Source organism: Girardinichthys multiradiatus, chromosome Y (genome assembly GCF_021462225.1).
Source record: "Girardinichthys multiradiatus isolate DD_20200921_A chromosome Y, DD_fGirMul_XY1, whole genome shotgun sequence".
NCBI lineage: Eukaryota > Metazoa > Chordata > Actinopteri > Cyprinodontiformes > Goodeidae > Girardinichthys > Girardinichthys multiradiatus.
This window is the reverse complement of record NC_061818.1, coordinates 23,459,995-23,485,015: the sequence shown is the minus strand read 5'-3', so window position 1 is coordinate 23,485,015 and position 25,021 is coordinate 23,459,995. Positions and strand designations below refer to the sequence as shown.

General features: G+C 40.9%; 1 protein-coding gene across 2 annotated transcripts; it reads left to right on the top strand.

The window, feature by feature from the left end:
- The first annotated feature begins 2,099 nt into the window (after nucleotides 1-2,099).
- On the top strand, nucleotides 2,100-23,597 carry LOC124863714 (platelet-derived growth factor subunit A-like). Of its 2 annotated transcripts, none has more exons than XM_047358165.1 (6): nucleotides 2,100-2,751; nucleotides 3,479-3,575; nucleotides 8,740-8,874; nucleotides 9,972-10,162; nucleotides 20,467-20,593; nucleotides 22,636-23,597. In XM_047358165.1, the coding sequence occupies exons 1-6, from the start codon at nucleotides 2,692-2,694 to the stop codon at nucleotides 22,644-22,646; spliced, it is 621 nt and encodes a 206-aa protein (XP_047214121.1). In that variant the 5' UTR covers nucleotides 2,100-2,691; the 3' UTR covers nucleotides 22,647-23,597. The 2 variants fall into 2 exon arrangements, with proteins under 2 accessions (XP_047214121.1, XP_047214120.1); XM_047358164.1 differs by having other exon boundaries at nucleotides 2,102-2,751; nucleotides 22,633-23,597.
- Nucleotides 23,598-25,021: the final 1,424 nt, after the last annotated feature.

The window sequence follows — 25,021 nt, the reverse complement described above, 5'->3', positions numbered from 1 at the left end:
AAAAGAGCTCAACTGGCCTATTAAAATGGTTGCATTAATCACCATACCATCTGCTGAAGTGGGTTTTGCTGCAGGAGTTCCAGACACAACACCCCCAGGTTTGAATGGACAAGATGTAGACCAGACCACCTGGTCGGCTGACCTGGCGGCTCCCTGCCGATTATCACCTCTGTCTGTCTGTCTGTCTGTCTGTCTGTCTGTCTGTCTGTCTGTCTGTCTGCCTGTCTGTCTGTCTGTCTGTCTGTCTGTCTGTCTGTCTGTCTGTCTGTCTGTGCTCCTGGATGTATGTCTCCTTCGTGAGGACCCTCAGGCTTTTTTCCAGACCTTCCAGTACTGGACAAGCAGACCTCGAGCTGCCCCATGACAAGTTAGGACCAGTTGGTTGTAAAACTGCATGTTAGGTAGTGGCTCCTTGTGTACAGAAATCATAAAGAATCATGAAGGTACAGTGCCTTGAAAAAGTATAAACACCCCTTTGAAAATGTTTTATATTTAGTCACATTATAACCCCAAACTTGAATTTATTTTATTGGGATTTTATGTGACAGACCAACACAAAGTGCTGCATAAGTGTGAAGTGGCAGGACAATCATACATGATTTTCAAATGTTTTGCAAACAAAGATTTAAAAAATGTTTGTCTTCAGTCTCCCTTACTCTGATATCCCCAGTAAAAGCCAATGCAACAAACTGCCTTTAAATGTCACATAGTTAGAAGGGTTTACCGGGGTGTATTTTCTTCAATAGCATAGCTGTTCGTCAAAGGGACTCAGATGTTTGTTAAAGCATGTTGATAAGAGAGCATCACAAAGACCAAGGAAAACTCCAGACAGGTTGAGGGATAAGGTTAGGGAGAAGTTTAATGGAGGGTAAAACTATACTTTTTAACTTCCCAGGGAGCACTGCTCAATACATCGTCCAAAAATGGAAAGAAATTATGGCACAACTGCGACACCACTGAGACATGGCCATCCAACAAAACCAAAGCAGCGACAAGGCCCCTGGAAATTCTGAAGGAGCTGCAGAGGTCCAACTATTGGTCATGTACTCAACACATCGTGCTTTTATGGATGACTGGTAAGGAAAAACGGCATCACTGAATGAGAACCAGAAGTAGTTCTGTTCGTGGTTTGGTACAAGCCATAGGGTACATAGCAAACATCCGGAAGAAGCTGATCTGGTCAAAAGTGACAACTTCTCCAAATGCTAAACATCATGTCTTGCAGAAAACTAACACTGAACATTTAGTAGTAGTATTTCTTCAGTTGTCATACAGTAAATACAGTCGGTACATCATGATTATACATATATAATACAATGCAATGAATTATGTTTCAGAATGGCAGGCAAACAAACATCACCCTAAATACCCCCTCCCCATCATGAACCCTACCTGTGTTGGCAGCATCATGCTGTGGGGATTCTTTTCTTCAGCACAGACAAAGAAGCTTACAAAAGCTGATGCAAAAGTACATAATGGACTTTTCAGGTTTTTATTTGAAAAGCTTTTTTAAAGGATATTTTTCTTTCTTTCTTTCTTTCTTTGTGGTTTTAACGTGACAAATTGTGAAAAAGTTTAAGAGGGTGGAATATTTTTTGTGTGTGCAAAGCACAGTACATGTGAGGAAAAACATGAAGGGGATCTAAAATACTCAGATAACTATTCATGAGTCATGACCACCAACAGAACTGTAAATATGATTCAACGTATTATCCTTCATTTAAAGACAAAACATCCTAAGCGCTTTGCAGCTCTATGAACCCAGAGCTTATTCCTACTTCTTCTTAAAACAATTACCGATCCGTTTAGTTGTGATGAATGAAATGATGGACATGTCTTTAAAAAATTGATCCGCTTTTTTTTAACCTTCCTGTAAGTCAAAATTGATTACACGCCAAATCTGTGAATGGGCTCTTTTTTTTTCAAAGAGCATAGACACACATACACTCACTCACACAGGGCGAGGGGGCTGTGAGGGTGAGGGAGGCGGTGGGGACGGATCTTGGAGTCTTAAGTCATCGAGCCAGCCAACCAGCTCCCCTTGCTGAATAGATGCATGATCACCCTAACGCGAGGGGAGGCGCAATGGGCACAGAGCTGCTGGCTCTCTATATTCAGCGGCTCAGAGGCGCTCTGACACCATTCACTCCAGAGTCCTACTAGTCCAAGGACCTGCGCGTAGACACGCTCTGAACAGCTCGACACGGACGCCTTTCTCCATTGTGATTTCCTGAGGGCATCTTTTGGATTATTTTTCATTCAAGACTTTCAAAACAGAGAAGAAAAAAAAAACTGTGCTTTCACATTTTCCTCAGAGAAAGGGAGCTGTTTTTATATGTTTGACTTCTCATTGCATTGGGTCAAAGTGTGAATCCTTAAGGTGAAGGACAAGTGCAATGTGCGCCAGACTTGTTTATGGGATTTGCCTCACATGCGCGTAAGGAAGGTGTATTCTGTGTTGGAGCGCAGAGTTTGTTCCAGAGGACGCAGGCCGTTGTGAATAATAAGAAAACTTCTCAGCCTAAGAGTTTCAAGCAAGAACCAGCAACGCGTCTGGCCGAGCTGCTCTGACTCTACACCGTTTACCTCCCTGAGGGGATGGTTGTGGATCCTCTGGAGCCAGGAGCGACTCGGGGCTCCTACGCGGCAGCTCATTTTTCGTGTTTGAGGGAGACTTTACATTAAAAGGAGATGAGAGCCACAATTTGTTGCTTCCTGCTGTGGACGACGTACCTGCTGGCCACTGCTGAGGTAAACTGACCAGATTTGTAACCAGATTTTATTCCAGTTAGAGTGCAAAGGTCCTGTCTTCACACACGTAACACTTAAACGCGATGTTTAAATTAAACACCAAAGGAATGGAGTTTAAGTTAAAGCCAGTAATACAAACAAAACAACAACAACAACAACAAAAAAAAACAATCAAACCACCATCGAGATGATTTAAAGCAGCGTCTCTCATCAGTGCGCTTCTCAGAACAAACGCTGCTGCATGCGCTAGGACGCGCAACATAGTTATTTTGGTCTTTTTGTGCCAAATTGGTTTGTAGCCTGAGGGCAACCGGGCAAACGTTTTGATTGGGAACCGCTCCGGCTGATAAAAATAGTCGCTGTTCGTCTGAGGGCTGCGCACGTCTTGCTCAACCCGAGGTGCCTGGATGAAGCGCGACAAGTGCAAAGGGTGAGAGGTGCCGCTCCCGCAGCCCGAAGCTTTCGGTCTGATTCTTGAGCACCAGCTTAACAGAAGCGATGGTTGTATTTGTTAGAGATCTAAATGCTGCTGTTTATTCACTGAAGTCAGGACAGATCTTCAGGACACCTTGCTGCAAAGCTGTCCTTTCAAAGATTGCCTCAGTTGTTGAACCATTATTTATACAGCCAAATAAATACCTAAGCCCTTCTCAATCATATCTCTAACCTTCTTCTCTTGTTTGATTTCTTTGTCCCTACACCCCTCCACCCTCCCCGTCCCCTGAAGGAAGCGGAGTTTCCCCAGGAGCTGATCGATCGACTCTCCAACAGTGAAATCCACAGCATCAGCGACCTCCAGCGGCTACTGGAGATTGACTCCGTAGGTAAATTCTGCCTCTTGATACTTTTCTACGCGTCCCCCGGTACGTGGGTATTAATCTAATTAAACCTAACATGAAAAGGCAGAGCTCTCTCATGTTGTGTTTCTATGATTACCCGAAATACTAGTTAAAATGTTTTAGAAGGCATAATCCAAGTAAAGTGCATTTACTGCACATCTGTGATGAAGGGTGACTGCAATGAACTTGCTTTGTTGCATCCAGAATGCCACGTTTTTGTGTCAGCAAAAAGTTGCAGCAGGTTGCAGGTCAAGCTGGTTTCCTCTCCTTCTGTGTTCCAGACTGTCTTACTGATTAAATTACATCTGTGCACTGGAAGAACTTGTTTGCCTTCACATGAGCCTCTATTTACACAGGCTGCTGTAATATATCAAGTTCATCGCTCCCTCTGTGCAGATTTGCAAATAGAAATGGACAATAACTACTTCTGCTTCACAATTCTCCACATTTTACATTCAGCAAACAAAGACTAAAACTGGAACTTTAGTTGATATAACCACATTTCATGTTGTCCTTACTGATATTCACACATATTGCCATTTTATCTGACAGGCTAAAAGTGTAGTAGAAGGAAACTGACATGTGCTATAACACATATTTATAAAGTGCTGTGTGTTTTGTATTCAGCTAACTTAAGCCAATACTTTGTAGGCTTACAGATACTCGACCATCTAAATACATCTAGACACTGAAATTGGCTCATTCCTGTTTGGATAATAGTTCAAGCTCAGTCAGATTGGATGGAGAGCAGAATCTGTTACAGTCTTTAAAATGTTTTCCTCCAGAACCGTATCTTCATCTGTCTTCTCATCAACTCCGATCACCTTTCCACAGCATGATGGTGCTACCACCATAATTCACTGTTGTGATGGTGTCTATAGGGTGACTTACAGTGTTAGTTTTCTGCCAGCTGCAGTTATGCCATATTATTTTTTTCTGAGGTGATGAACTGGACAGTTCTTCATGAGATAATGAAACCTGGGGATCTTGTTTTATTACCCTGATTTAAATCTCTGCACAACTTTCTCTCTGACCTGTCTGCTGTGTTCCTTGGTATTTATGATGCTCTTTGTTCACTAATGTTCTCTAACAACCTCTGAGGCCTTCAAATAACAGCTGTATTTATACTAAGATTAAATGGCATATGGTTGGAATGAGGTGATGTCTGAATGCAATTGCACATGCCTTTTTATTTAGGGGTATCAGAAAAAGGGAAATTTAAAATACACATTAATCTTTCCACCTTTTTATTGATAATGATGTGTGTGGCCTAGTGGTTAGAGCGCAGAGCATTTGGGTCCTGGAGAGGCCACAAGTACCCTTGTTCGAATCCTAGAGCCTGCCACTATGGGTCCCTGAGCAAGACCCTTCGCCCGTGAATGCTCCCTGGGTGCCACACAATGGCAGCCCACTGCTCCCTAAGGGATGGGTTAAATGCAGAGGATAATTTCTCCATTGTGAGATCAATAAAGTCTAAAATATTATTTGTATTTTTACGTTATAAATTAATTATTATAAAATAATAGAAAAAATCAAAATTTCCTTTCCTTTCCCTTTAACATTTTACAATACTTTGTGCTGGTCTATCCCATAAAATCCCCAAAACATACACAGAACTTTGTGGTTGTAACCTAACAAAATGTGGAAAAGTTTTATAAGAATGAATTAACAGGACAATCTCAACAATATTTCTAATGGATTAAATCAACATTAAATCAGGTGGTTTTCCACAACAGGCTTCACCTCACTTTACTCTGAGCCTAGAGTAGATCACTCTGGTGCCTCATGGATAAGAAAAGGTATTTACCATTGAATTAGCATGTTTTTTTCAAACAGATTAATGCTTTGCAGAGTAATATTAGTAGACTAATTATTATTATACGAGGACATAAATCTGTCTTGACGGTCAGCTTGGTCAGCCCTGGCCAACCCATTAAAAGACCCTAGACACCAGCCAGAGGGGTATTTTGGGAGCTTTTGTTGCAGGTTGCTGGGACAGGGACGTTATCAGTGTGGGCAAAATTGTATGTGGCATGACATCATCAAGTAGGGGAGATTTTAAAAAGTAGGTGATCTTTTTTTAATTATGTGTGGCTTTTGATTGTCAGTATCTGTGATTTCTGTCCCTGGAGGGCGTGAGTTTGGAAGTGGCAGGATAAAAAGGAAACCCAGGGGTGGTGTGCAGTACTCCTGTGCTCAGTACAGGCTTGCATTTGTTTTTGCAACGTCCCTGTCCTCAGTTCTGACTGTCAGATGAGATGACCATGTTGAAGTCTGCAGATGGCTGTCTGGCCCCTGAGGTGCTGCTCGCCTTGTTATACTCCTCCTTCTCTCTGTCTCTGTCTCTCTCCTGAGGTGGCCCCTCGGCTGCCTGCTCTTATCTCTTTCAGTGAAGAACTTTGACAGAAAAGGGAACCTGACTCTCGACGGGGAGCAGAGGTGGAGGAGGGAGTTGGAGGCATCTTCTGACAGCTTCAATCGGAGGGGCTGCAGGTTTTTGTGCAATCTGCTTTGTCTTCTGTCTCCTGCACAGTTAGCAAAGATAACTCCGAACCTGAAAGAGAGGATTTGTTTCCCACCTGCTATTCCACACAACCACAGAAATATCCTGCTGCCCTTTAGACCTGAGCTTACATTTATTCAACTCAACCATGTAACTGTTAAAAATCAAGAAAATAAATGATGAAGAATGACAGAGGAAGAACGAGTCCCTTTTTCTAAGACGTCAACAACATAGTGGCTATTTGTTGAAGGAGAATGAAAGAGAGAGGAGAAGGAGAAGGGAAAGGAGGAGTAAAAGGAGTGAGTTAAGGCCCTTAGCTAATGGAGGGAGTAATTTAGCAGTCTTGAAAGCCTGATTCATGGTAAGAGACTGTCTCCTGTCCTCTGTTCTCTTGTCTAGAGGCTCCGGGCGTGTGCTTACATATTAGTCACCTGGAACCAAGAAAGGAGTAAGCCCCCCTCACCACCCCTGTAGTGTTTCCACCTCATTTTCTTTCCCATTTCTTATACGGCCTCTCTGTTAAATCTGAAATAACTTTCCCCTGCATCAACCTTTTCATATTTGTTTTATTTTTCTCCTGACTTTTGTCTTTTCCTGACAGAAATAGATGAAAAGATTTACATATTGGGATATTATGTACAGTATGTTCATGTCTTAGAATGTAATGGTCTCAAAGAATGATAGCTCAGCCCTTTGTTTGACTCCCAATTTCAGCTGCAGGCAACACTTCCCTTCGGTGAACCTTTGGTTCTGGGTCGCCGACTGCTTGACTGACTCTCTGACAAGCTGGAAGGAAATTCCCTGAACTCTCTCTGACAGACAGACCTGGAAAAAGAAATGATCAAAAAGCAAACAAACAACTAATCCCAGTGGTGGATGGTGTATAGTTTGAGGAAATTCCTTCAAATGACTCTGGTCGAGTGCACAAAAAAGCTGGATGAGTGGACTGTGTTTGCCCATGGTTGAGCTCTGTTGAGATGTGTGTACTTAAGGCTTTTCCATGTTATGCAGGATAACGAGAAGAGTTTCTCCAATTGTTAACATGTCTTTTCAGTAAGTGTACATGTGTAGAATTGTTCTCAACATGTATGCTATAACTTAAGAGAGGCAGACCCGCCCAGTTTGCAATCACAGTCAGATGCTCTCAGTATCCTGTGGACAGACTTTATCATTTTATTGCTGCTCTAGCACTTTTTCTTAATCCACCTTAAAAGTCTGGGTGGAGACCAAAACAAGCAAATCTTATCAGATGACCGTGACCATGGAAAAAACTGAACTGGCTGCCTTAGCAAAACACATACTTTCCCGAAAAAAACCATAGAGTGATTGAAAAGCAAACATTTTCAGTAAATGAGGGACATGGAACCACTAATTAGCCCTAAAATAAAGGTGACCAGGCCCTACCTGTCAAATGACCACTTTAAGCCTCTGTGTGTCTGTGAAAACTGGTTGTTTTTTAAAGTCCATGCTGACTCACCTTCTTCTTGCTACTGCTAAAATAAGTTTAGCCTAGTCACTGAGGGAGGCTGACACATAATGCCAGCAATTAACCAGTGCGCTGCGTAAAAACCGTACCTCCTACCTGCAGCCAGTGTACTCTGAACTGTTTTCAACATTTTAGGAGTTGCCATGTTGCCATGATGTTTCATTTCATTATGGTTGTGTGACCAACCAATACTTTGTTGTTGTAGCTGCAGGAGATTCCTACTTAATCCTAAAAAAAATGTTTTAGTTTATTATTGTGTAAGAAAAACATTTGCAAAGCTACAACAGTCTACTGCTCATCATTAATAGAGGAAAACAAAAGTGTCTTTTTAGTGTAGTAGCCAGACTAACACATAGTCATAGTGCTGTTTAGGTCTCAGTATGGCTTCATGGGAATCTTGATAAAGTTTTTCCTATCAGAAATACAATTCATAGCAGCGTTCCCAGCACAGTAGCCAGACTAAGAACATGTCGTTAGGCCCCATTCAAATTACTTAAGGAGATTTTTCCTTTTATTACCACCTCTATTTTTGATGCGTCAAACCCATGCTTTGTGATCAAAAACACACCAAAGGCGTATAAGATTGCTGTGATTCGACACTTACTTAAGAAACCAACTCTTAATCAGCACGTCCTAATCAAATCCCTACCTTTTTTTAACTGCCACTTCTCACTTAAACATTTTGAAAAAATAGTTGTAAATCAACCATGTAAGCATTTACACTGTACCAATCTGGTTAAGAGCACCTTGATTGTACTGTGTTATTGTTAGGATCAAATTGCACTGTATAATTGGATCTCAATGTGACTATATAACTGGAGTGTACTGGAATGAATTGCATTTATTTGAACTGAACCAGGATCAAATTCGATTTTGTATAATTGAATATGAATTGGAGCCTCTTTGCCTTGATATGAGACTTGTTTGAATTTGTTGCTATATAAACCGACCTGAACTGAATTGAGTTGAATCAAACAGAATTAAATAGATTTTTATTTTAATTAAACTGCAGTTCAAATGTAGCTCTTTCTTGAGGTTTACCAAGATGTGCAGCACTGCTCTTCAATATGGTTTACGTGCTTCTAGTTTGTTTTTTTGTTGAATATAGCTTTTTGGGCGTTTGTGACATTACTAACATGGCATCCCTCTGTTCTGATGAGGTACGGGAAACGATGTTATCGAGGAGCACAAGTACCACAAGCACCAAAACCACCATAAGAACTCCTCCCATCATCATGGTTACTACAATGGACTGAAGAGCTCCCAGCTACACAGCCGACGCAAGAGGAGCATTGGTAAGGCCTTTGGAGGTTGCCTCATTACATGCGTGACAATTTGGCACACGCAGCCTCAGCAATGCCTGAAAATAATCTGAAATTTCACTTCTAACACATAAGTTCCCAGGAGATAAAACAGATCACTTTGCACTAATTTCCAACAAAACTAACAGTTAGTGGTTTTTATACTGCTTTTTAAAGGGGGATAAAAGGTACCCTAATGAAGACATCTACCCAGTAGTTATTTGCAATCAAGGGATCATGAGAAAGGGAGGCTAGTGCGCGGGGTTGACGAGGACGTCTGACAGTAAGCCTTTTAATTGGCCCGAAGGCTTGCAGATCTAAAGCCACACACGTCAGGGGAGAGATATAGCCTCAAGCGTGGAAATTCCAGACATTCAGGGTTCAAGTTGCAGCTCGCCTCTGCTCTCAGTCAGATTTCTTCATAAAATGCCACGCGGTACAATATCTGATAGAGGTGTGGAGAACACCATGCAGAGTGACGAGAGCACGCTCTCTACGTCTCTCCTAGCAGTGCAGAAGCTGAAGTGGATGCAGCTGCTGGTTATGTTTCATGTATTTGTGTGGGAGCATAAGATTATGATATAGTATAGCATTTGACATTCAATGAATGACTGGCATTTCATCTTTACAGGATAATTATTACACTGCAAACAGGTTATGCTACTCAAACCACTGCGCACTGATAAAACAAACTATGAAACAAAATTAGTGTAACATTTTGCCTATTGAGTTGTATGATTATTAAATTTCTCACCTGTGGAAGTAAAGGTTGTCTTACCTAGTCATGCTATGGTAACTGCAGTGAAGGTCCAATGCAACTGTCTTCTTAAGTCCCACATGCTCCTTAGACTTTTGACTGATATGAGATCCAGTTTTTGGAAAGCTTGTGTTCTTAACACTTCTAAAAGATGTACGATCTCAGGCAAGACAAACAGCTCTCACATCAAGTGAGTCATCAAGAATGCAAGCAGCGGTGTGTGTGAAGATCAGATTCCGACAATAAATTAGCACTTAGTTGCTGTTGGGAACTGCGTCACCAGATGTTGTATTATGCAAACAAATGCATTAAGCTGATATTGTCTCACTTCCAGTCGAAGAGGCTGTCCCAGCAGCTTGCAAGACACGTACGGTGATCTATGAGATCCCCCGGAGCCAGGTGGATCCCACGTCTGCCAACTTCCTGATATGGCCACCCTGTGTGGAGGTGAAGCGCTGCACAGGCTGTTGCAACACCAGCAACATGTGCTGTCACCCGTTTCGCAAGCACCACCGCGCCGTTAAGGTAAGACAGGGTTCGTAAATATACCAAATACTGTCTTCAACCAAAGTACAAACATGTCGCCCACCCTCTCATCTCCTAAGTTTGTCTGATTTTCTTTTCCGTACAGCTCACAGGTTTTCCACACAGTCTGGGAAAGCATGGAATTTGATCCAATATTTAGTGTTAGGTGTTTTTTGAGATCTGAAAATGTAGGAAGTTTGATTTTGTTGTGTATTTTTTAGCTCTTGCAAACTATAGGAAAAAATGCAAATGCAAAAATGTTTGCATTTCCTGAATTGGCTCATTACCAAAAAGGGGTATCCTTCCATCAGAACCACTGAATCCATTTACCAAAGAACATAAATTCTTCAAATAGCTGGTTTTCCACACTAGAAACTTTCTAGTTATTTCCATCCATCCATCCATCCATCCATCCATCCATCCATGTTTTTACTCCAGGTTATCCAACTACAGTTCGTAGACTCTGATGCCTGAGGACTGACTTTGGATACCACTGGCATTACTTGCAGTATATATTATTTCTAGGTTTCATGTCTAAAGCCTAACCATAGTGTAAAAATCTGCCATTAATGCATTGTTAAGTTTTATATTTCTGTTCTGAAAGTTGAATTTAAAGGACTGAAATTTTGGCATGAAAATTGTGAATGAACCCTGAAATCCTATGTCAATCGCACCCATTTCAGAAAAGCTTTCTTAAAAATGTTCCACATATTGGCCCTCTGACCTCTGCTTACCCCATACCTCTTCCCATTACTCTAGCCCTTGCTTTGCATAAGTTAAAGGCGATGGCACCATGATGGTGCAAAAGAGAGAAGCTGAAAGAGAAGAGGAGGAGGTGGCTGTTGGCTGCGATAAATGTTAAAGGAATTACCTGGAGAGGGAAGCTCCTGCCAAGTTCATGGCATAAAAAACAATGCTTGAGATTGTCCGAGTGTCACATGCTGCAGGACTTGTTCAACATCTTATTGTTGTTTATCCTTTTGTCTTTTCTGGAAGCAGTGAGCCCACAGGAGACAAAATGACAGTGAGAATGAGAGGCATAGCTTGCTTGAAAACATGTCCCTCTGCTAAGGATCAGAGGAGACATGGTGGCAGGAGATTAGATACATTTCTCATTATATTTACAGTAGAGCTACTTAGTTGGTGAACTGTTCTGTTTGGAAGTATGGGGACTATGTGGTTTGCCCTGTGGAACTAAGAGACAACTAAGGTATAAACAGCGTAGCCAAGAATACTCTCACTGTGTTTGTCTATATCTGCACTTAATTATTGCTGCAGACAGCTTGATCTTGGCCAGCCACTGGCACTGCCAGAGCTGTTTTTCTTTTGCCTTTCATGCAAGGCTTTAAAGATTTCCGCCTGATAGACTAGCAGAGTCATAAAACAAATACCAATCCACGCTATGGAATGTTCTGTATTTTATTGAGCATGGATGGTTTTTAACAGGCTTTGAAATAATGCCTCAAGCTTTGAGCATCTCATCGAGTGTCGTTTGGTCCGTCATCTAAAATTGGAAAAAGAATGTCATTTCCAAGACATGGCTGTCCACTTAAACTGACAGCCAGGAAGGCCATTGTAACTCTGGGGGAGCTATTGGGATTCTCAGCTCAGGTGGAAGAATCTGTTGAAATTGCAACTATTAGTCTTGCACTCCACCCATCTGGCCTTCATGGAAGAGTGCCAAGAAGAAAGCCGTTGTTAATATAAAGCCAGAAGAAATCAGAGTGCAGATTGTCTCCCGCAATCTATGTGGATGCAACATGCCCCCCCATCTGGCAACATGGTGGAGGCATCATGGTCTGGGGATGCTTTTTTTTAACAGAGACATTGCAGATGGTCAGAGTTGATGGGTCGATGGATGGGGCTAAATTCAGAGCATTCCTAGAAGAAAACATGTTAGAGCAATGGTTTCCAAACTCAGTCCTCGAGGGCCATTGTTTTGCATGTTTTAGGTGTTGTCTTGGTTCAGCACAACTGAACTTAATGAGGTAAATCAGTCATTTGAATCAGATGTGTTAGAGCAGGGACAAATCTAAATCATGGAGGACACATAGTGGACTGAATTTGTCCACTGTGTTAGAGGCTGCAAAAGACTTGAGACTGGGGCGAAGGTTGCTGGGTTTTTGGTCAGAAATGCTAACTCCTGTTGCAGTCAGAAAGCTGAGAGCTCTGATATACAGCACAATCATCTGTGTCTGTCTGCATGAAAGCTGCTCAGCCTCTCCGTCGAACAAACAGTTGGTATCTGTCATCCTCAATAGGAGCTCTGTCTGTGAACAGAGCGATGCAGAGGGATGGAAAGACACTGACGACAACATTTGCAAGATGCTCAATTCAGCTATTCCCGGAATGCTGTATACCGTGCAGCTTTGTTTGTTTCCCCCTTAATGACACGGGTGACAAAATGGGCAAACAGACAGCAGACGGATATTTTGGGGGTAGCTGGGCTGGTGAAAGGCATTGTGTCCCAAGAGAGGGCATCCCTCAAGGCTTTCACTGGTCAAGAGACATTCACCACATTGTGTGTAAGAAACATTATTTCATTGCAAGGTTTGAGTTTGAACAGAGGCTCAGTTTGTTCTTCTCTCTTCATTTATTAGAAAGCTAAAAATTCTCTCTGCCTGCCAGGGGTCTGGATTGTTTTTCTTCTGCAAGCCAGGGATCAGCACAGAAGACTGCTGCTGTTTTCTTTCCACATCATTCCGCTGTAGATTTGTCTAAATCTGCACCTCTGCTCTTATTCCATCCATTCACGTTAGGCTGAGGATTTAAAGGAAGCAATATAGGTCTGTGCAGGACCTGTTCTGCACAAGTATGTATTGTCTATTGATGAGGCAATGACTTTAGAAAGGTCTTGCCAGATGAAGCACAGATCTTAATGTCCCCTTGTTTTAACATTATGTTGTTCTTGTTCCTCTCTCAATCTTTTTTATGTTTTTTTATTTGCGTCTAAAGACATTGCTGTTTAAAGTCTACGTTAAAGTTGTTCATGTGCCTTTCTATAAGAGAGGTACAATAATAAAACCTGGACAGATTGGCAACCTGCATTGAGGAGAAAATACAGCATTCTAATAATGGTTTACTATTAATAGCAAAGGAATAAGATTTAGCAAAAATAAAATTAAACTTAATTGTTCTGATGGATAATTAAGATTATAATTTAAAGTTAAAGCACAGAAGCACCATGTTGGAAAAATGTTTCTGGTTTTGTAGCCTTAACTGTTGGTGTTCCCTTACACTGAAAACTGGCCAAGGCTTGTCAGTAATGAAAGTCAATGTACTATTTAAAACCCGTCTAAAATATGAAAACCCAGAGGTGAAAAGATTATGAGAAAATAATCCTTTTCTGCAACACTTTGTTTGACCCAAAGTTTTCTTTGATTTGGTAATACCTCATTAGCTTCCTCATTTTTTTTCTCCTTGCAAATTGAGAGTCTGTTTATTGAGAGGCCATAGAGAAAGTGTCAGAGTGACCCAAGATTTCTACTGCTGTGTTTAGCATAGTAATTCAGCACTTCCCCTCACCCACCTGTTGCTGTGCACTGCCCTGAGGTTATCATACTGGGAGAATCTCATACTGATGTAAGCTTGGTGACAATATATTTAGATTTAAGATATTCCAGTGAAAATACAAATAGAAAAAAAATGCAATGCAAACACAGCAGGAAATCAATTAAGGGGTTTTCTGAGAGAAAGATCAGAAAATTGTGAAAAGAAAAGACTATGTGTATAAATCACATTTTGATAAAAAAGAAGACCTTTTGGAGGTTCACTTGTATAAATACAAGTAAAACATGAGGACCAACCTTTTGAATCAGCCTCATGATGTGCCCTAATCGAATCTAAGGGGCGTATTACTGTTGCTCTTCAGTTCAATTAATCTAATTTAGTAGCTTTTAATAGCTGAGAACCTGTAATTGGCCTTCAGGAAAGTATTTTGCAGTGTTCAGAAAGGGTTGCTGGGGCTTTGTAGAACATGAGTGTGGGTGAGGGAGAGTGAGTCCTCGACGTGATACAAATACAGATGAGGCAATTTGTGTGAAGCAGCAGCAAGAGGAAGACAGACCACAGAGTAATGAAGTGTTGATGGCTACTGGATCAAAGTGGAGGACAATTGTGGCCAGGCGGAAATGGCCCCGGTGCTGAGTGTGGGGGTCCCACATATCTTTCAACGCCAGCCTCTGGGTCCCCTACACTCAAACACGGTTACCTCAGCAGAAGGCGGGTTATGGTGGGGTGCTGGGGGGTAGCGGTAGCTCTACCCTTGGGGTTGTGTGGGAGTCTGACTTACGGGGTGTTTCATAAATAAAAGTGTGCCGTTGATACAGTGAGAATGATTTATAGTCATGTGAGGGACAGGGTAGGGGGTTTCAGATGGGGAGTGAGGGGCCTCTGTGTTTGAAGTGCCTTGCAGCTGTGAATTATTTACCCTTTGATTTAGTCAGCTCTCCTGGTGGACGAAGCAGGGTGAGGGAGTTTGTGTGAACATGGCGGGGCAGGTCGCAGACCATGGGAGTGTCTGAGATGTTGGCTACTGCTGCAGCGGCTGGAATGTTTCAGCAGAGAGTAGCAGCATTTTTAATATCATATTTGACTCAGTATTCTGTATTTTGACTTCACCCCTCCCCTGCTGTCCTCCCTCCTGTTCCAGATCCTTCAGCCCATCCACATTTCCTTTCTGCACTCTTCAGTGTTGGAGTCTGATTGTCTGTTGTGTGAAATAGTAGTTCACTCCCTCTGTCTCTCCTGAAACAGCAACTCTCTAATTTTACCCCACATGTCAAGTCTCTGCATCATCGGTGCTCTCTCTCATTAAAGTCTCGTTCACTTTTCATCCTTTGGGTGCCCAGTAATGCCCCTTTCTGCAATTATGGTTTCTGTCAATGCACTTATAAACAAAAGGAGTTTGCATATTTTTTTTGTCTTGAGTACTGCAATCAGGTGTGGGCTAGTTTGAGATTCTCACTGTATTTTTGTATTAATAAAAAAATTTAATACAAAAATTTAAATTTTAAAACAGGAAAAGCATTATTGCTGCACTCATAACAATTTTATAAATTTCATTTTGATTTTAATTCATAGACTAAAGTAAAAATCTAAAATATCTCCTGAATGCGTTGTGCTTGCTGCACATAGCTTTTTGACATTCTGCTCTCTTTAGACCAACACAAGTATAATAAAGTGATATTTTAATTTTAATTACTCAAGCAATACCTATAATAATGCCATCTGTAACTTTAATTTACTATCCAACTGAAACTATGTCTAAACAGTTGTATTTGTCCTCCTTGAAAGCCAGAGAAAAGGGTAGTAGCCTTTGATCCAGCTAACTGGCAGTGTGCAGCAACATGTAGGGTGAGGGCATCACAGTTTGTTCTACAGCTGCTCAGTCACTAGCATTTTCTCTTGCTGCTGATTAAAAGGAGTTGAAAATATATGGATGATAAGAAGGAACAATTTAGCATTTTTGAAACCGTAACGGCTTGGATTTACCTTGACATATCTTCTCTCGCAAGCTAGTTTTGGCATCAACATGAACTAGTTACCTTTTATACGGCCACTTCAGGCGCGCTACACCTACTACATTTTTTTAAATCTTAAACAGTAGATGTCACTGCAGAGAAAATCAGTCTGTAAACGACAATTTTTAGCAGAAGAGCTTAGGAGAAGTGTGTTCTTTATATACAACTGTGACTACACAGTTGTAAAGGTTACTTTTAGGGATTATTTAAAGTTTGTGCAATATTTTGTCATATATGCACCTTCATTGACTAAATTTATCCATACACATGTTTGTAAAACAAATGTGCTTTTAGATTTTACTCTAGTGCTTTTTCTGTTTGGCGAATACAAAAAGGAGGATGTGCATGAGTGTCCGAAACGACAGAAGATACATGTTACCATCGTGAGAGGCAGTTCGTTGTAAACATAAATTACATATAACTTTTTAACTGTAATATGCTGCAAAAGAAATGTGAGAAATAATGTTGTCACCCCCTTTAATGTAATTTTTTCCTATTATTTATTTTGTTGCACAAACGGAAATAGTAACAGATGGAGATGCACAAAGCCGTTCCTTTCTCCTCTTTTTTCTCTAAGCAGTAAACACAGAGTGTCTCTGTTGCCTGTATTCCCTCCTGATTGATGAATTGTGACCCTGCCCAGCCTCTTTCCACCCCTCTCCATTCTACAAACATACACATGCACTTTTTATTTATTTTTGCTTCAGTCTGTCACTGTTCCAGTTTGCCATGGCCTATGGTGCACATCCACATCCCTGCTGTGTTTTACTTGGATGTCAGGAGCAAAACTTTCCCCTTCCTTGATCATGCTCTCATCGCCAGTGTTCTGTGCTCAGGGAATTCCCAATTAGACCCAACTTGTACAAACAGCTTTACACAGAAGGCCTGCTGGTGACACTGGGGACTAGCCAAAAGCAAAAGGGGGTGTGTTGCCCACAGCATCATGCCTCAACCCAACCCTCTGGATTAGATATCATTCCACTGCCACTCAAAAGGCTCTTTCTCAGGGCCCTGAATTTCCAGGGAATTTAAAGCGGCTTCATTTATACAAGGACTGTGGGGCCCTTGGTTGCGTGGGAGAGTGGCTTGTTTTAAGTTGGAAGTCACTGACTGTGTAACAGTGTAAGACTGTGTAGTTAAGAAGATGAAGCAAATTTCAGTGACATTGAACGTTGTTTGTACCAGACCAGCTCATCAGAGCATTAGAAAAATTTCTGGGTCTACTGGGTTTTTTAATATACAACCAAAATTCAGGTGAATGGTCCAAAAAAGGTGCAGTTTTGAGTTAAAATACCTTGTTGAGGTCAGAGGAGAATGGGAAGACTGGTTTGGAATGATAGAATAGCAACAGTATCCTAAATAGCCCCTTGCCACAACTGAGGTATGCAGACTAACATCTCTTAATGCAAAATACATCAAGCCATGAAGCAGAAGGGCTATAATTATAGAAGACCATAACGGGTGCCATTCCTGTCAGCTAAGAAGGAATTGAGGGGCAACTATTCATACAGACTCAGCAAAATTGGACAATAACGGATTGGGAAAATGCTGCACATCCTAATGGTCTTAGTTTAATCAGTTTTAGCTGAAGGTATGGTCAAAATTTGGCATAATCAACATAAAATTATTCTCAAAAATCTTTGAACTTCAAAGCCTCCCAAGTCACCACACTTTGGTCCAATAGAGCACCTTTGGGATATGGTGGAACAGGAGATCCACATCATGGACACGCAGCCGGCAAATTTGCAGCAACTGCATGATACTATAGTGTCAATATGAACCAAATTTTCAGAAGAAATTTTCTGACACCTTGTTGAATTTATGCGAAGAAGATTTAAGGCAGTCCTAAAGGGACTGTGTGGTTGTCACACGTGGTACTAGGAGGATGTACCTAATAAAGTGGTTAATGAGTAAAAACAGAGATTAATTGGCATTTGGCATTTGTGCTTGCTTGATATGGGAGCGTTTTTAGTCCTGCTGTGCACGGGGCAAGGGGACAAACGTACAAGTGGGGTTCACATCAAGGGAGCCTATTGCTTCATCCATGTCAATAGCTGTTTGTTGGGCACAACAGTAGCAGTAAGTGTTAGACAAGACTTTGCTTCCTGCTGGCAACTTCTGGATCTCCCTGAGCACAGACATTCCCATAACAGCCATCAGCAGACGAGCAGTCCGCAAGGCAGCTGCATCTTTCATCTCTTCCTCCTTTCATCCGTATTTTCCAGTCAGATAATCGGATTAAACATTGGCGGCGGTTTTCTGGGAAACTCGTGCCATTTGGGGTGTTTTGCGCACTTTTAGTAGATAAACACAAATCTTTGATAAGTACTCTCTATCTGTCGTGTCAGTTTTGGTTTAACCCAGAAACTCAGTGTAATAGGTAACACATGAATGCCTTCTAATGCAAGTCATGATCATGGTTAGGTTCTCCTCCCCACCCTTAAATAACCACCTCTATTTGTATGCACACATGCATACACCCCAGTGAGAGCTAATGAGAATGGTGGTTAACCTTCCTACTCCAAGTTTCTTTGTTACACTGACCTTTCACCCGCCCCTCTTCTCTTTCATGGCTCGGTAACAGCAAACACACCAGCAATAATCCAGACACCATTGTCCACTGTTTGCTCTCCTCATACCTCTCCTGCCTGCTTATCCTCTTTTCACTCCCTTTCTTGTCTATCTTTTTTTTTCATGGTTAGAAATTGTTGCAAAGGAGTGGCTGCTAAAAACGGCTTGGCTTGTGCCTTTTTACTGCCTCAGTTCCAGTCGCACTGTGACCCCCCCTCGCAGCCACTTTTACAGCAACTACAAAAAGTAACTCTCTCTCTTTTTCTGAACTTCGGCATTATTGTTCGTTTCATCAGACAGGGATTGGTATGTTGATTTGTCTGCACAACCGAGTCACCACCAAGAGCCAGGCTTGGCGTTATGCCATCATGGGATAGAAGAAAACAGATGCTCATTGATTTTTGTGCGTGCGGAAGCACTACAAGACTGTGTTGCTCGTACCCCCGGAGAGTGCTGGGAGGTTGTCAGCCATTATCCTTTCTTGTGCCGCAACCGGGATAGGTAGAGGTAAGGAAATTGTTTCCGTGTGGCTCCGGGGGCCTTCAGGGATGATTTAAGATGTTACCTTTCTTGGCGTTAAGATCAGAGGGGCAAAAGCATGTGCCTACCTTTCCTGAGTTACACAACAATATCATCATAACCTCCATGCAACCTTTTCTATTCAGCTTTCATCTGAGCTTTAATCAGTATTGTTGATAGAGGCTCAGGGTATTCATAACCCTTGGATTGGTGGCTCTAACAAGCTGTTTAACGGTAAAACTGAGAGGGTGTTACTTGGAATGACAGGAATTCTTGAAGGGCTTGTTTGTTTGACTATTTTCTGGGCTTAGAACTGATTAAGTGCAGAGCCTTCAGAAAGTAAAGCTTTCAAACCTTTTGAACTTTTCACGAATTTTGTAATATCACAGCCACAAACGTTTAATGCATTTTTTAGGATTTAATTAAAATTGTTTTGTGGCACTGCTGGCATTTATTTTGTAAGGTGACCAACAGGAAACGGGATGGAGAGAGAGGGAAAGACATGCCGCAAAGGTCAACGAACTGGGACTTGAACCCGTAGCGGGTGCTTCAAGGATTGTAGCCTAGGTGCATAGGTCGCGTGCTTTTACCCCTGGGCCACCGCTGCGCCCTTTATTGGGATTTTAATTGACAGACCTGCACAAAGATGTAGAAGCAAGTAGAAGAAACGTGATAATGGTTTACATTTTCTACAAAAACAATCTGAAATGTGTGGTGGGCTTTCCTTGTTCATTTTCTCTGAGTTAATACTTTGTAGATCCACTTTTTGCTGTAATTGTACCTGCAAGTCTTTTGAGTTACGTCTCTGCCACGTTTGTACATTTTTTTCCAACTCTTTGCAAAGCAGCTAAAGTTCAGTCAACCTGAATAGAGAACATCTGTGAACAGATTTTTCCAATTTTCAAGTCTTGCCACATACTCAAATTGATCTGGAGTTTGACTGGGCCATTCTAACACATGAATATACTTTGATCTAAGCCATTCCACAGTAGCTCTGACTTTATGCTTGGGGTTGTTGTCGTTGAACCTCTGCCGCCGTCTCAAAGTTTTTGCATCTTCTAACACAGAAGTCCCCAGCCACCAGTACTAGTTGAGTGGTTGGTTAGTACCAAAACACAAAAAATATAGATATATTTGGAAAAGATTAAGTGGTATGAATATTATGTAAGTTACTGTATATTTTTCACATGCATGGAAAGTAGAACTTTCCATAATCCCTGTAGAAACATGGTATAAAATCAACATGCTGAGACATGGTGAATGAGTTTAGGTGCCTGTTTGGATGTGGATGCTTTGGGCCTGAGCTGAGGGGATCTCCCAGCTTCTTTTCTTTTGCCAGAGTAAACCTTCTCATGGCCTAAGGGTGCAAAATACTCTCTCCTACCCTTCACTCCTCCTCCAACTCATAGCAGGGTCATGCACTCCATTCAGATGCTTATAGACCATAGAGCACACAACAAGGGAAACCTAATGAATCAGCCTCTGAGGAATGGTCCTGTAACACTTTGAACACAACAAGCAAAGCCTTGGCTGAGTTTTTTATGAATTAGTTTATGCATGTGCCATCAGTCACGGAGCTACACATTTTGATGTTTGCGGGTGGGCAAATAGAGTGTGCATTCACTGACACCCACAGGAAAGAGTAAATCTGCAGGAGCCTATAGCTAACCTTTCTCCTCTTCCTCTCCTTAGGTAGCCAAGGTGGAGTATGTGAAGAGGAGACCCAAGCTGAAGGAGGTCTTTGTGCGGTTAGAGGACCACCTGGAGTGTGTGTGCACATCACAACATCATGTGGTAGAACACTTAGATGCAGAAACAGGTAAAGACGTGCTTGGACTTTCTTTACACCTTCCCTAAATGACGTTTCACCATTCCCTTCTGCACAAATGTTGTACTCAATCAAACTAAAGTTTGATGGCCAAAATCCTGCACTTGCCATTTTGTCACTGTACACACCTCTTAATTCTCTGTCTGCTTTGCACCAAACGAATCTTTACTACAAATGCTTCCAAGCAGACATCCACACCTGCAAGGTGACTCTCTTTTTTAAAAAAACGTTAAAGCTTTCAGCCTTGCTCTGTTAGAATTTGTGTGCAAACTTGTGTGCTAAGGGTGTGTGTTCAAGGATTGCTTGGCATGACAGCAGGTAACGTGCCTTGATCTGAAGGTTTTGTATATCGGCGTGCAGATAAGGGCTGTAATGTGCGCTGATAAGACACCTGAATAATTTAAACTGAGTTATGGCTTTGCACTCTCTGCTTCTGTCCCAGGGCTGTTGCGGTACCTTCAGTTTCCATAAAGCCTGCTTCTTGCTTTAAACCCTCCTTGCTTTTCACCCTCCCCAACTTTTGTGTTTTCAGGCCATCGTAGGGTTATAGATAAAAAGAGGAAACCTAGAAAGCTAAGGCCCACCAAGGAGTTATTGGTGACATAATAAAGTTGCTCTTATTACCCAAAGTCCACTGGAAGGCTCTGACAGGACACAGGTAGGACTTGAGCACTGAGGTCACCTTCTGGTCCAACTAAGACCAAAAATGGGCCTGGCAATCACTGTCACCAATCACAGTGTGAAGAGAAGGAGGGCTGCCGATGTTTACACACTATGTCCCAAATTTTGCATGTTGAATATATGACCTCCTGAGCATGCTCGCTTTCGATATGTGCTTTGTTTCACAACACCTGTGCTTGTGATATCTTGTGTGCATCAGACCTGCTTGCTTTGTTTAACTTCTAAAAAGGCACCTCTTCCTCTTAATTTTATTTTATTGTTTTGCCTTTCTGTAAGTTACAGTGCCTTGCAAAATCTTTCGTACATCTTGAAAGTTTTCACTTGTCATCACTTTAAAAACCACAAACCTCAATGTAATTTATTGGTATTCTACGTGATAGACCAACACAAAGTAATGCATTGTAAAACTAACAAGCCCTGAACCCACAGTGAAACATGATGGTGACACCATCATGCTGTGGAGAACAACGGGCAGGAAGTATATTAGTCTGTAGATTTGCAAAGCTGATAGACAAGTAATATAACTGCAAGGTGGTTATTCTGCTAAAGAAAAGAATTCTTACAGCCTAATGCTGCCACCACCATGTTTCACTGAGTAATGTGCAGTGTTAGTTTTCTTCCAATTACAGTTGTGATGTGTGTTTTCCATTTTTTGGATTATGTGTTAAATAGTCTTCTTTGAGATGTTCAAAGATTGTTATAATATTTTATTACTAAACCTTACTTACAGTCTACCCGACCTGCTTGAGGGGATCCCTAAATCATTATGCTGCTTATTCACTAATGTTCTTTAACAAATCTCTCACAGAATAGCAGCATTTATACTGAGATAAAATCACACGCAACCGTGGTCCATTTGCTTAGTAGCTGTCTTATAAAGGCAATTAGTTGCATCAAATGTTTTTAGGGGTCAAAGCAAAGGGAACTGAATACAAATGCTCCTCACACTTTTTAGATTTGAATAGTTTATCATGTAAAACACCCTTAAATGACGTTGGTGATTTGTGGTTGTAACATGACAAATTGTGAAGGGGGGCATAAATACTTTTGGAATACACGCTATCATCACACTTTCTTTACCCTGTACTGCCCTTTGGACACAGAAAAAAACTAACTGAACATAATTGTCTTTCAAATGATCAAGTAATTCAATATCTGGGCGAACTTAATTCAGAACATTATTGGCTATGTGTTTGTTGTGTCAGTTTGCTTGAAATGTATGGTATTAAATGTAAAAATTGGGAAATGAATCCAAAGATCTATTAGGATTTATTTTTTATTTTTTATCATGAAATGGATGTGGTTCTGCATTTGTGATAATAACTTCAGATTGCCTCTTTGTCTTCCAGCAGATGTGAGGTGAGACCTCCCAGATCAAGGGACTGCTGCATGGGATGGACCGAAATCAGAAGAGGACACCATCTTCTTTGTCCGTCTCTCCACCCATCATGCAAACTTTGTTCAAGTAAAATATATTTTCTCCTGAAGTCATGAGACTGAAAAACAGACAACACACTAAAATACAGAATGCCAAGGGTGCTTTAAAAATCCGTGTTGATGAGAGCAACTGAACTGTGCAGTCGATTAGGAAGAAAAGCGAAGATTCCATGAAGCTTGCACTCGAAGAGGATGGAACAAATTTGGGGTGAACAATTCAAAAGACTACCAAAATGACAAATTGACTGTTGGATCAAACATTTTTGGGAATCCAGTGCTTTGAGTCAAAAAAGTGCCCCCATGTTGTATAAGCAACTGTTGCATTCACAGGAAGAAAACAAAAGGAAGATAGGAATAATGATGCAAAGAAAAAGCTGGGAAGTGTTTATCTCGCAGGACTACGAGAGGCATCCAACATTGTGACTGATGGACAATTTGTTCCAATTAAGGAGTAAACAGCCTCAGAGACATTCAGTTTTAAATTTGCCATACCTGCTCTGTACAAATAAATGTAAAAAAAACAGAGGATGCGCCGCTGCTTACAAACTATTTATGCGTGTGGACATTTGCTTTTGTCACTTTCAATGTTTAAGAATGGACAAAAAAATTTGCTTTTAAAAATTTCTGCAGACATGCAAATGGTATGTTTGGTCCAGTTCTTTGCTTTCACCAGTATCACATTCTCAGTGTCATTTTTGTTTTTTAGCAGTTTTTTTTTTTATCGTCAACCATGTTTCGTATTATATTGCAGTATATCTGATTGATGTCAAGTCTTGCATATGGCTCGGATGTATGTATGCAAGGAGGTGATGTGGGAGTCAGTACAGGAAAATGTTTTATTTTTGTTATGAAATATATTATGCATACTTATATCCAAGCAGGAATCATGTTTTCTTTCTTATTTTGTGGTTTAGGGGCCTGCATTTATTCTTTTGCAAATATTGCAAATATTTTTGCAGATGATTGAATGGGTGAGGTTGAAATCTGTTTGCATCACTGCAGTAAACAGGGCATTTATTAGGAAAATCAATAGTGGTAATTTATTGTTCCTTATGCTGCAGTCATGTTCCGCTTATGGAAAAAACAAACGAGCAGATATCACCACATGTCGATGACAATTATATAAAGGTACCAGAACATTAGAGCTACCACAGTGTGCAGATATCTCTAAGTAAAAAAATTAGCTATAGCTACTTCTGTGTCCTTATTGTGAAGCAAAACATTAGGTCTGCACTTTATTTTATTTTATTTTGTTTGCACAGAATTCAAAAGAAGAACATCTGAAGACTGGCTAATGCAGTGCTAGGCTAAAGACCCTCCCAAAACAATTGGAGCTATTGTTTTCTCTGAAACGTTACTGTTTCCCCTCAATCTTTAAAATTTTATGCTCACATTTAAGATTTACTTTAAATGTATTTACCTTTGGAAATTTAAAACCTCTTTCTTTAAATCCAGATGTTCACATAATTCAGTCAAGAAATGTAGCATGATAATAAGCTTATTCCAAATTATAGACAGATCTATCTGAAAAATTTATATGGACATGTTTATAGTTACCTTCCTGGATTTGTGTAAAGATACTTGTCGATTGGATACCTGTCAAAAAACGCAAGAGATTTGAGAACGGAGCAGATGGTCACTTTCCAGCAGTACAACAATCCTAAAGACATAGCTAGATATATGATGGAATGTTTTTATCAGCTGAAATAGTCCAGTCAAAGTCCAGACCTAAATCCAGTTAAGAATCCCTGGCAAAATTAGACAATTAATGTTTACAGACACCCTCCTTCATTTTTGACTGAGCTTTAGCTAGTTTACAGAGAACAATGGCCCAAAGGCTTAAATCTATAGATGCGTAAAGTTTGTAAAGTCATACAAACTTGCAGGTGTTACAGTTGCAAAGTGAGGTTCTTCTGCTGAAGAAAAGCAGCCCTACAGCATAATGCTGCCACCACTATATTATGACTATATTATACTTGTGGGATACTGTGTTCAGGTGCAGATGTGCAGTGATAGTTTTCAGTTATATGTCTTTCTATATCCAGCCCTGTATATGATAATATGTGGAAAAAATCCTGAAATTACACACAGAGCATTGGTCCAATTACAGTATTCCAGATATATCTAAATTACCAGGAACATATATTTAGTGGTAATTTCTCCTTATGATAAAGCACATAATATTTTTTAGTGATTGTTTTTTGCAAACTGAACACCTCTGCTTGCAAATAAATGAAAAATTAAGTAATTCCTGTAAGAAAGTTTTGCTTGCTGTTGAGCTGAATCTAATAGTTAACAATG

What these genes read in the sequence shown, in the direction of transcription:
- LOC124863714 (XM_047358164.1), top strand. Translation starts at nt 2,692, where the DNA reads ATGAGAGCCACAATTTGTTGCTTCCTGCTGTGGACGACGTACCTGCTG. An exon ending in ACCTGCTGGCCACTGCTGAG is followed by an intron (nt 2,752 to 3,478) that starts GTAAACTGACCA and finishes CGTCCCCTGAAG; the next exon opens with GAAGCGGAGTTTCCCCAGGA. An exon ending in AGCACCACCGCGCCGTTAAG is followed by an intron (nt 10,163 to 20,466) that starts GTAAGACAGGGT and finishes TCCTCTCCTTAG; the next exon opens with GTAGCCAAGGTGGAGTATGT.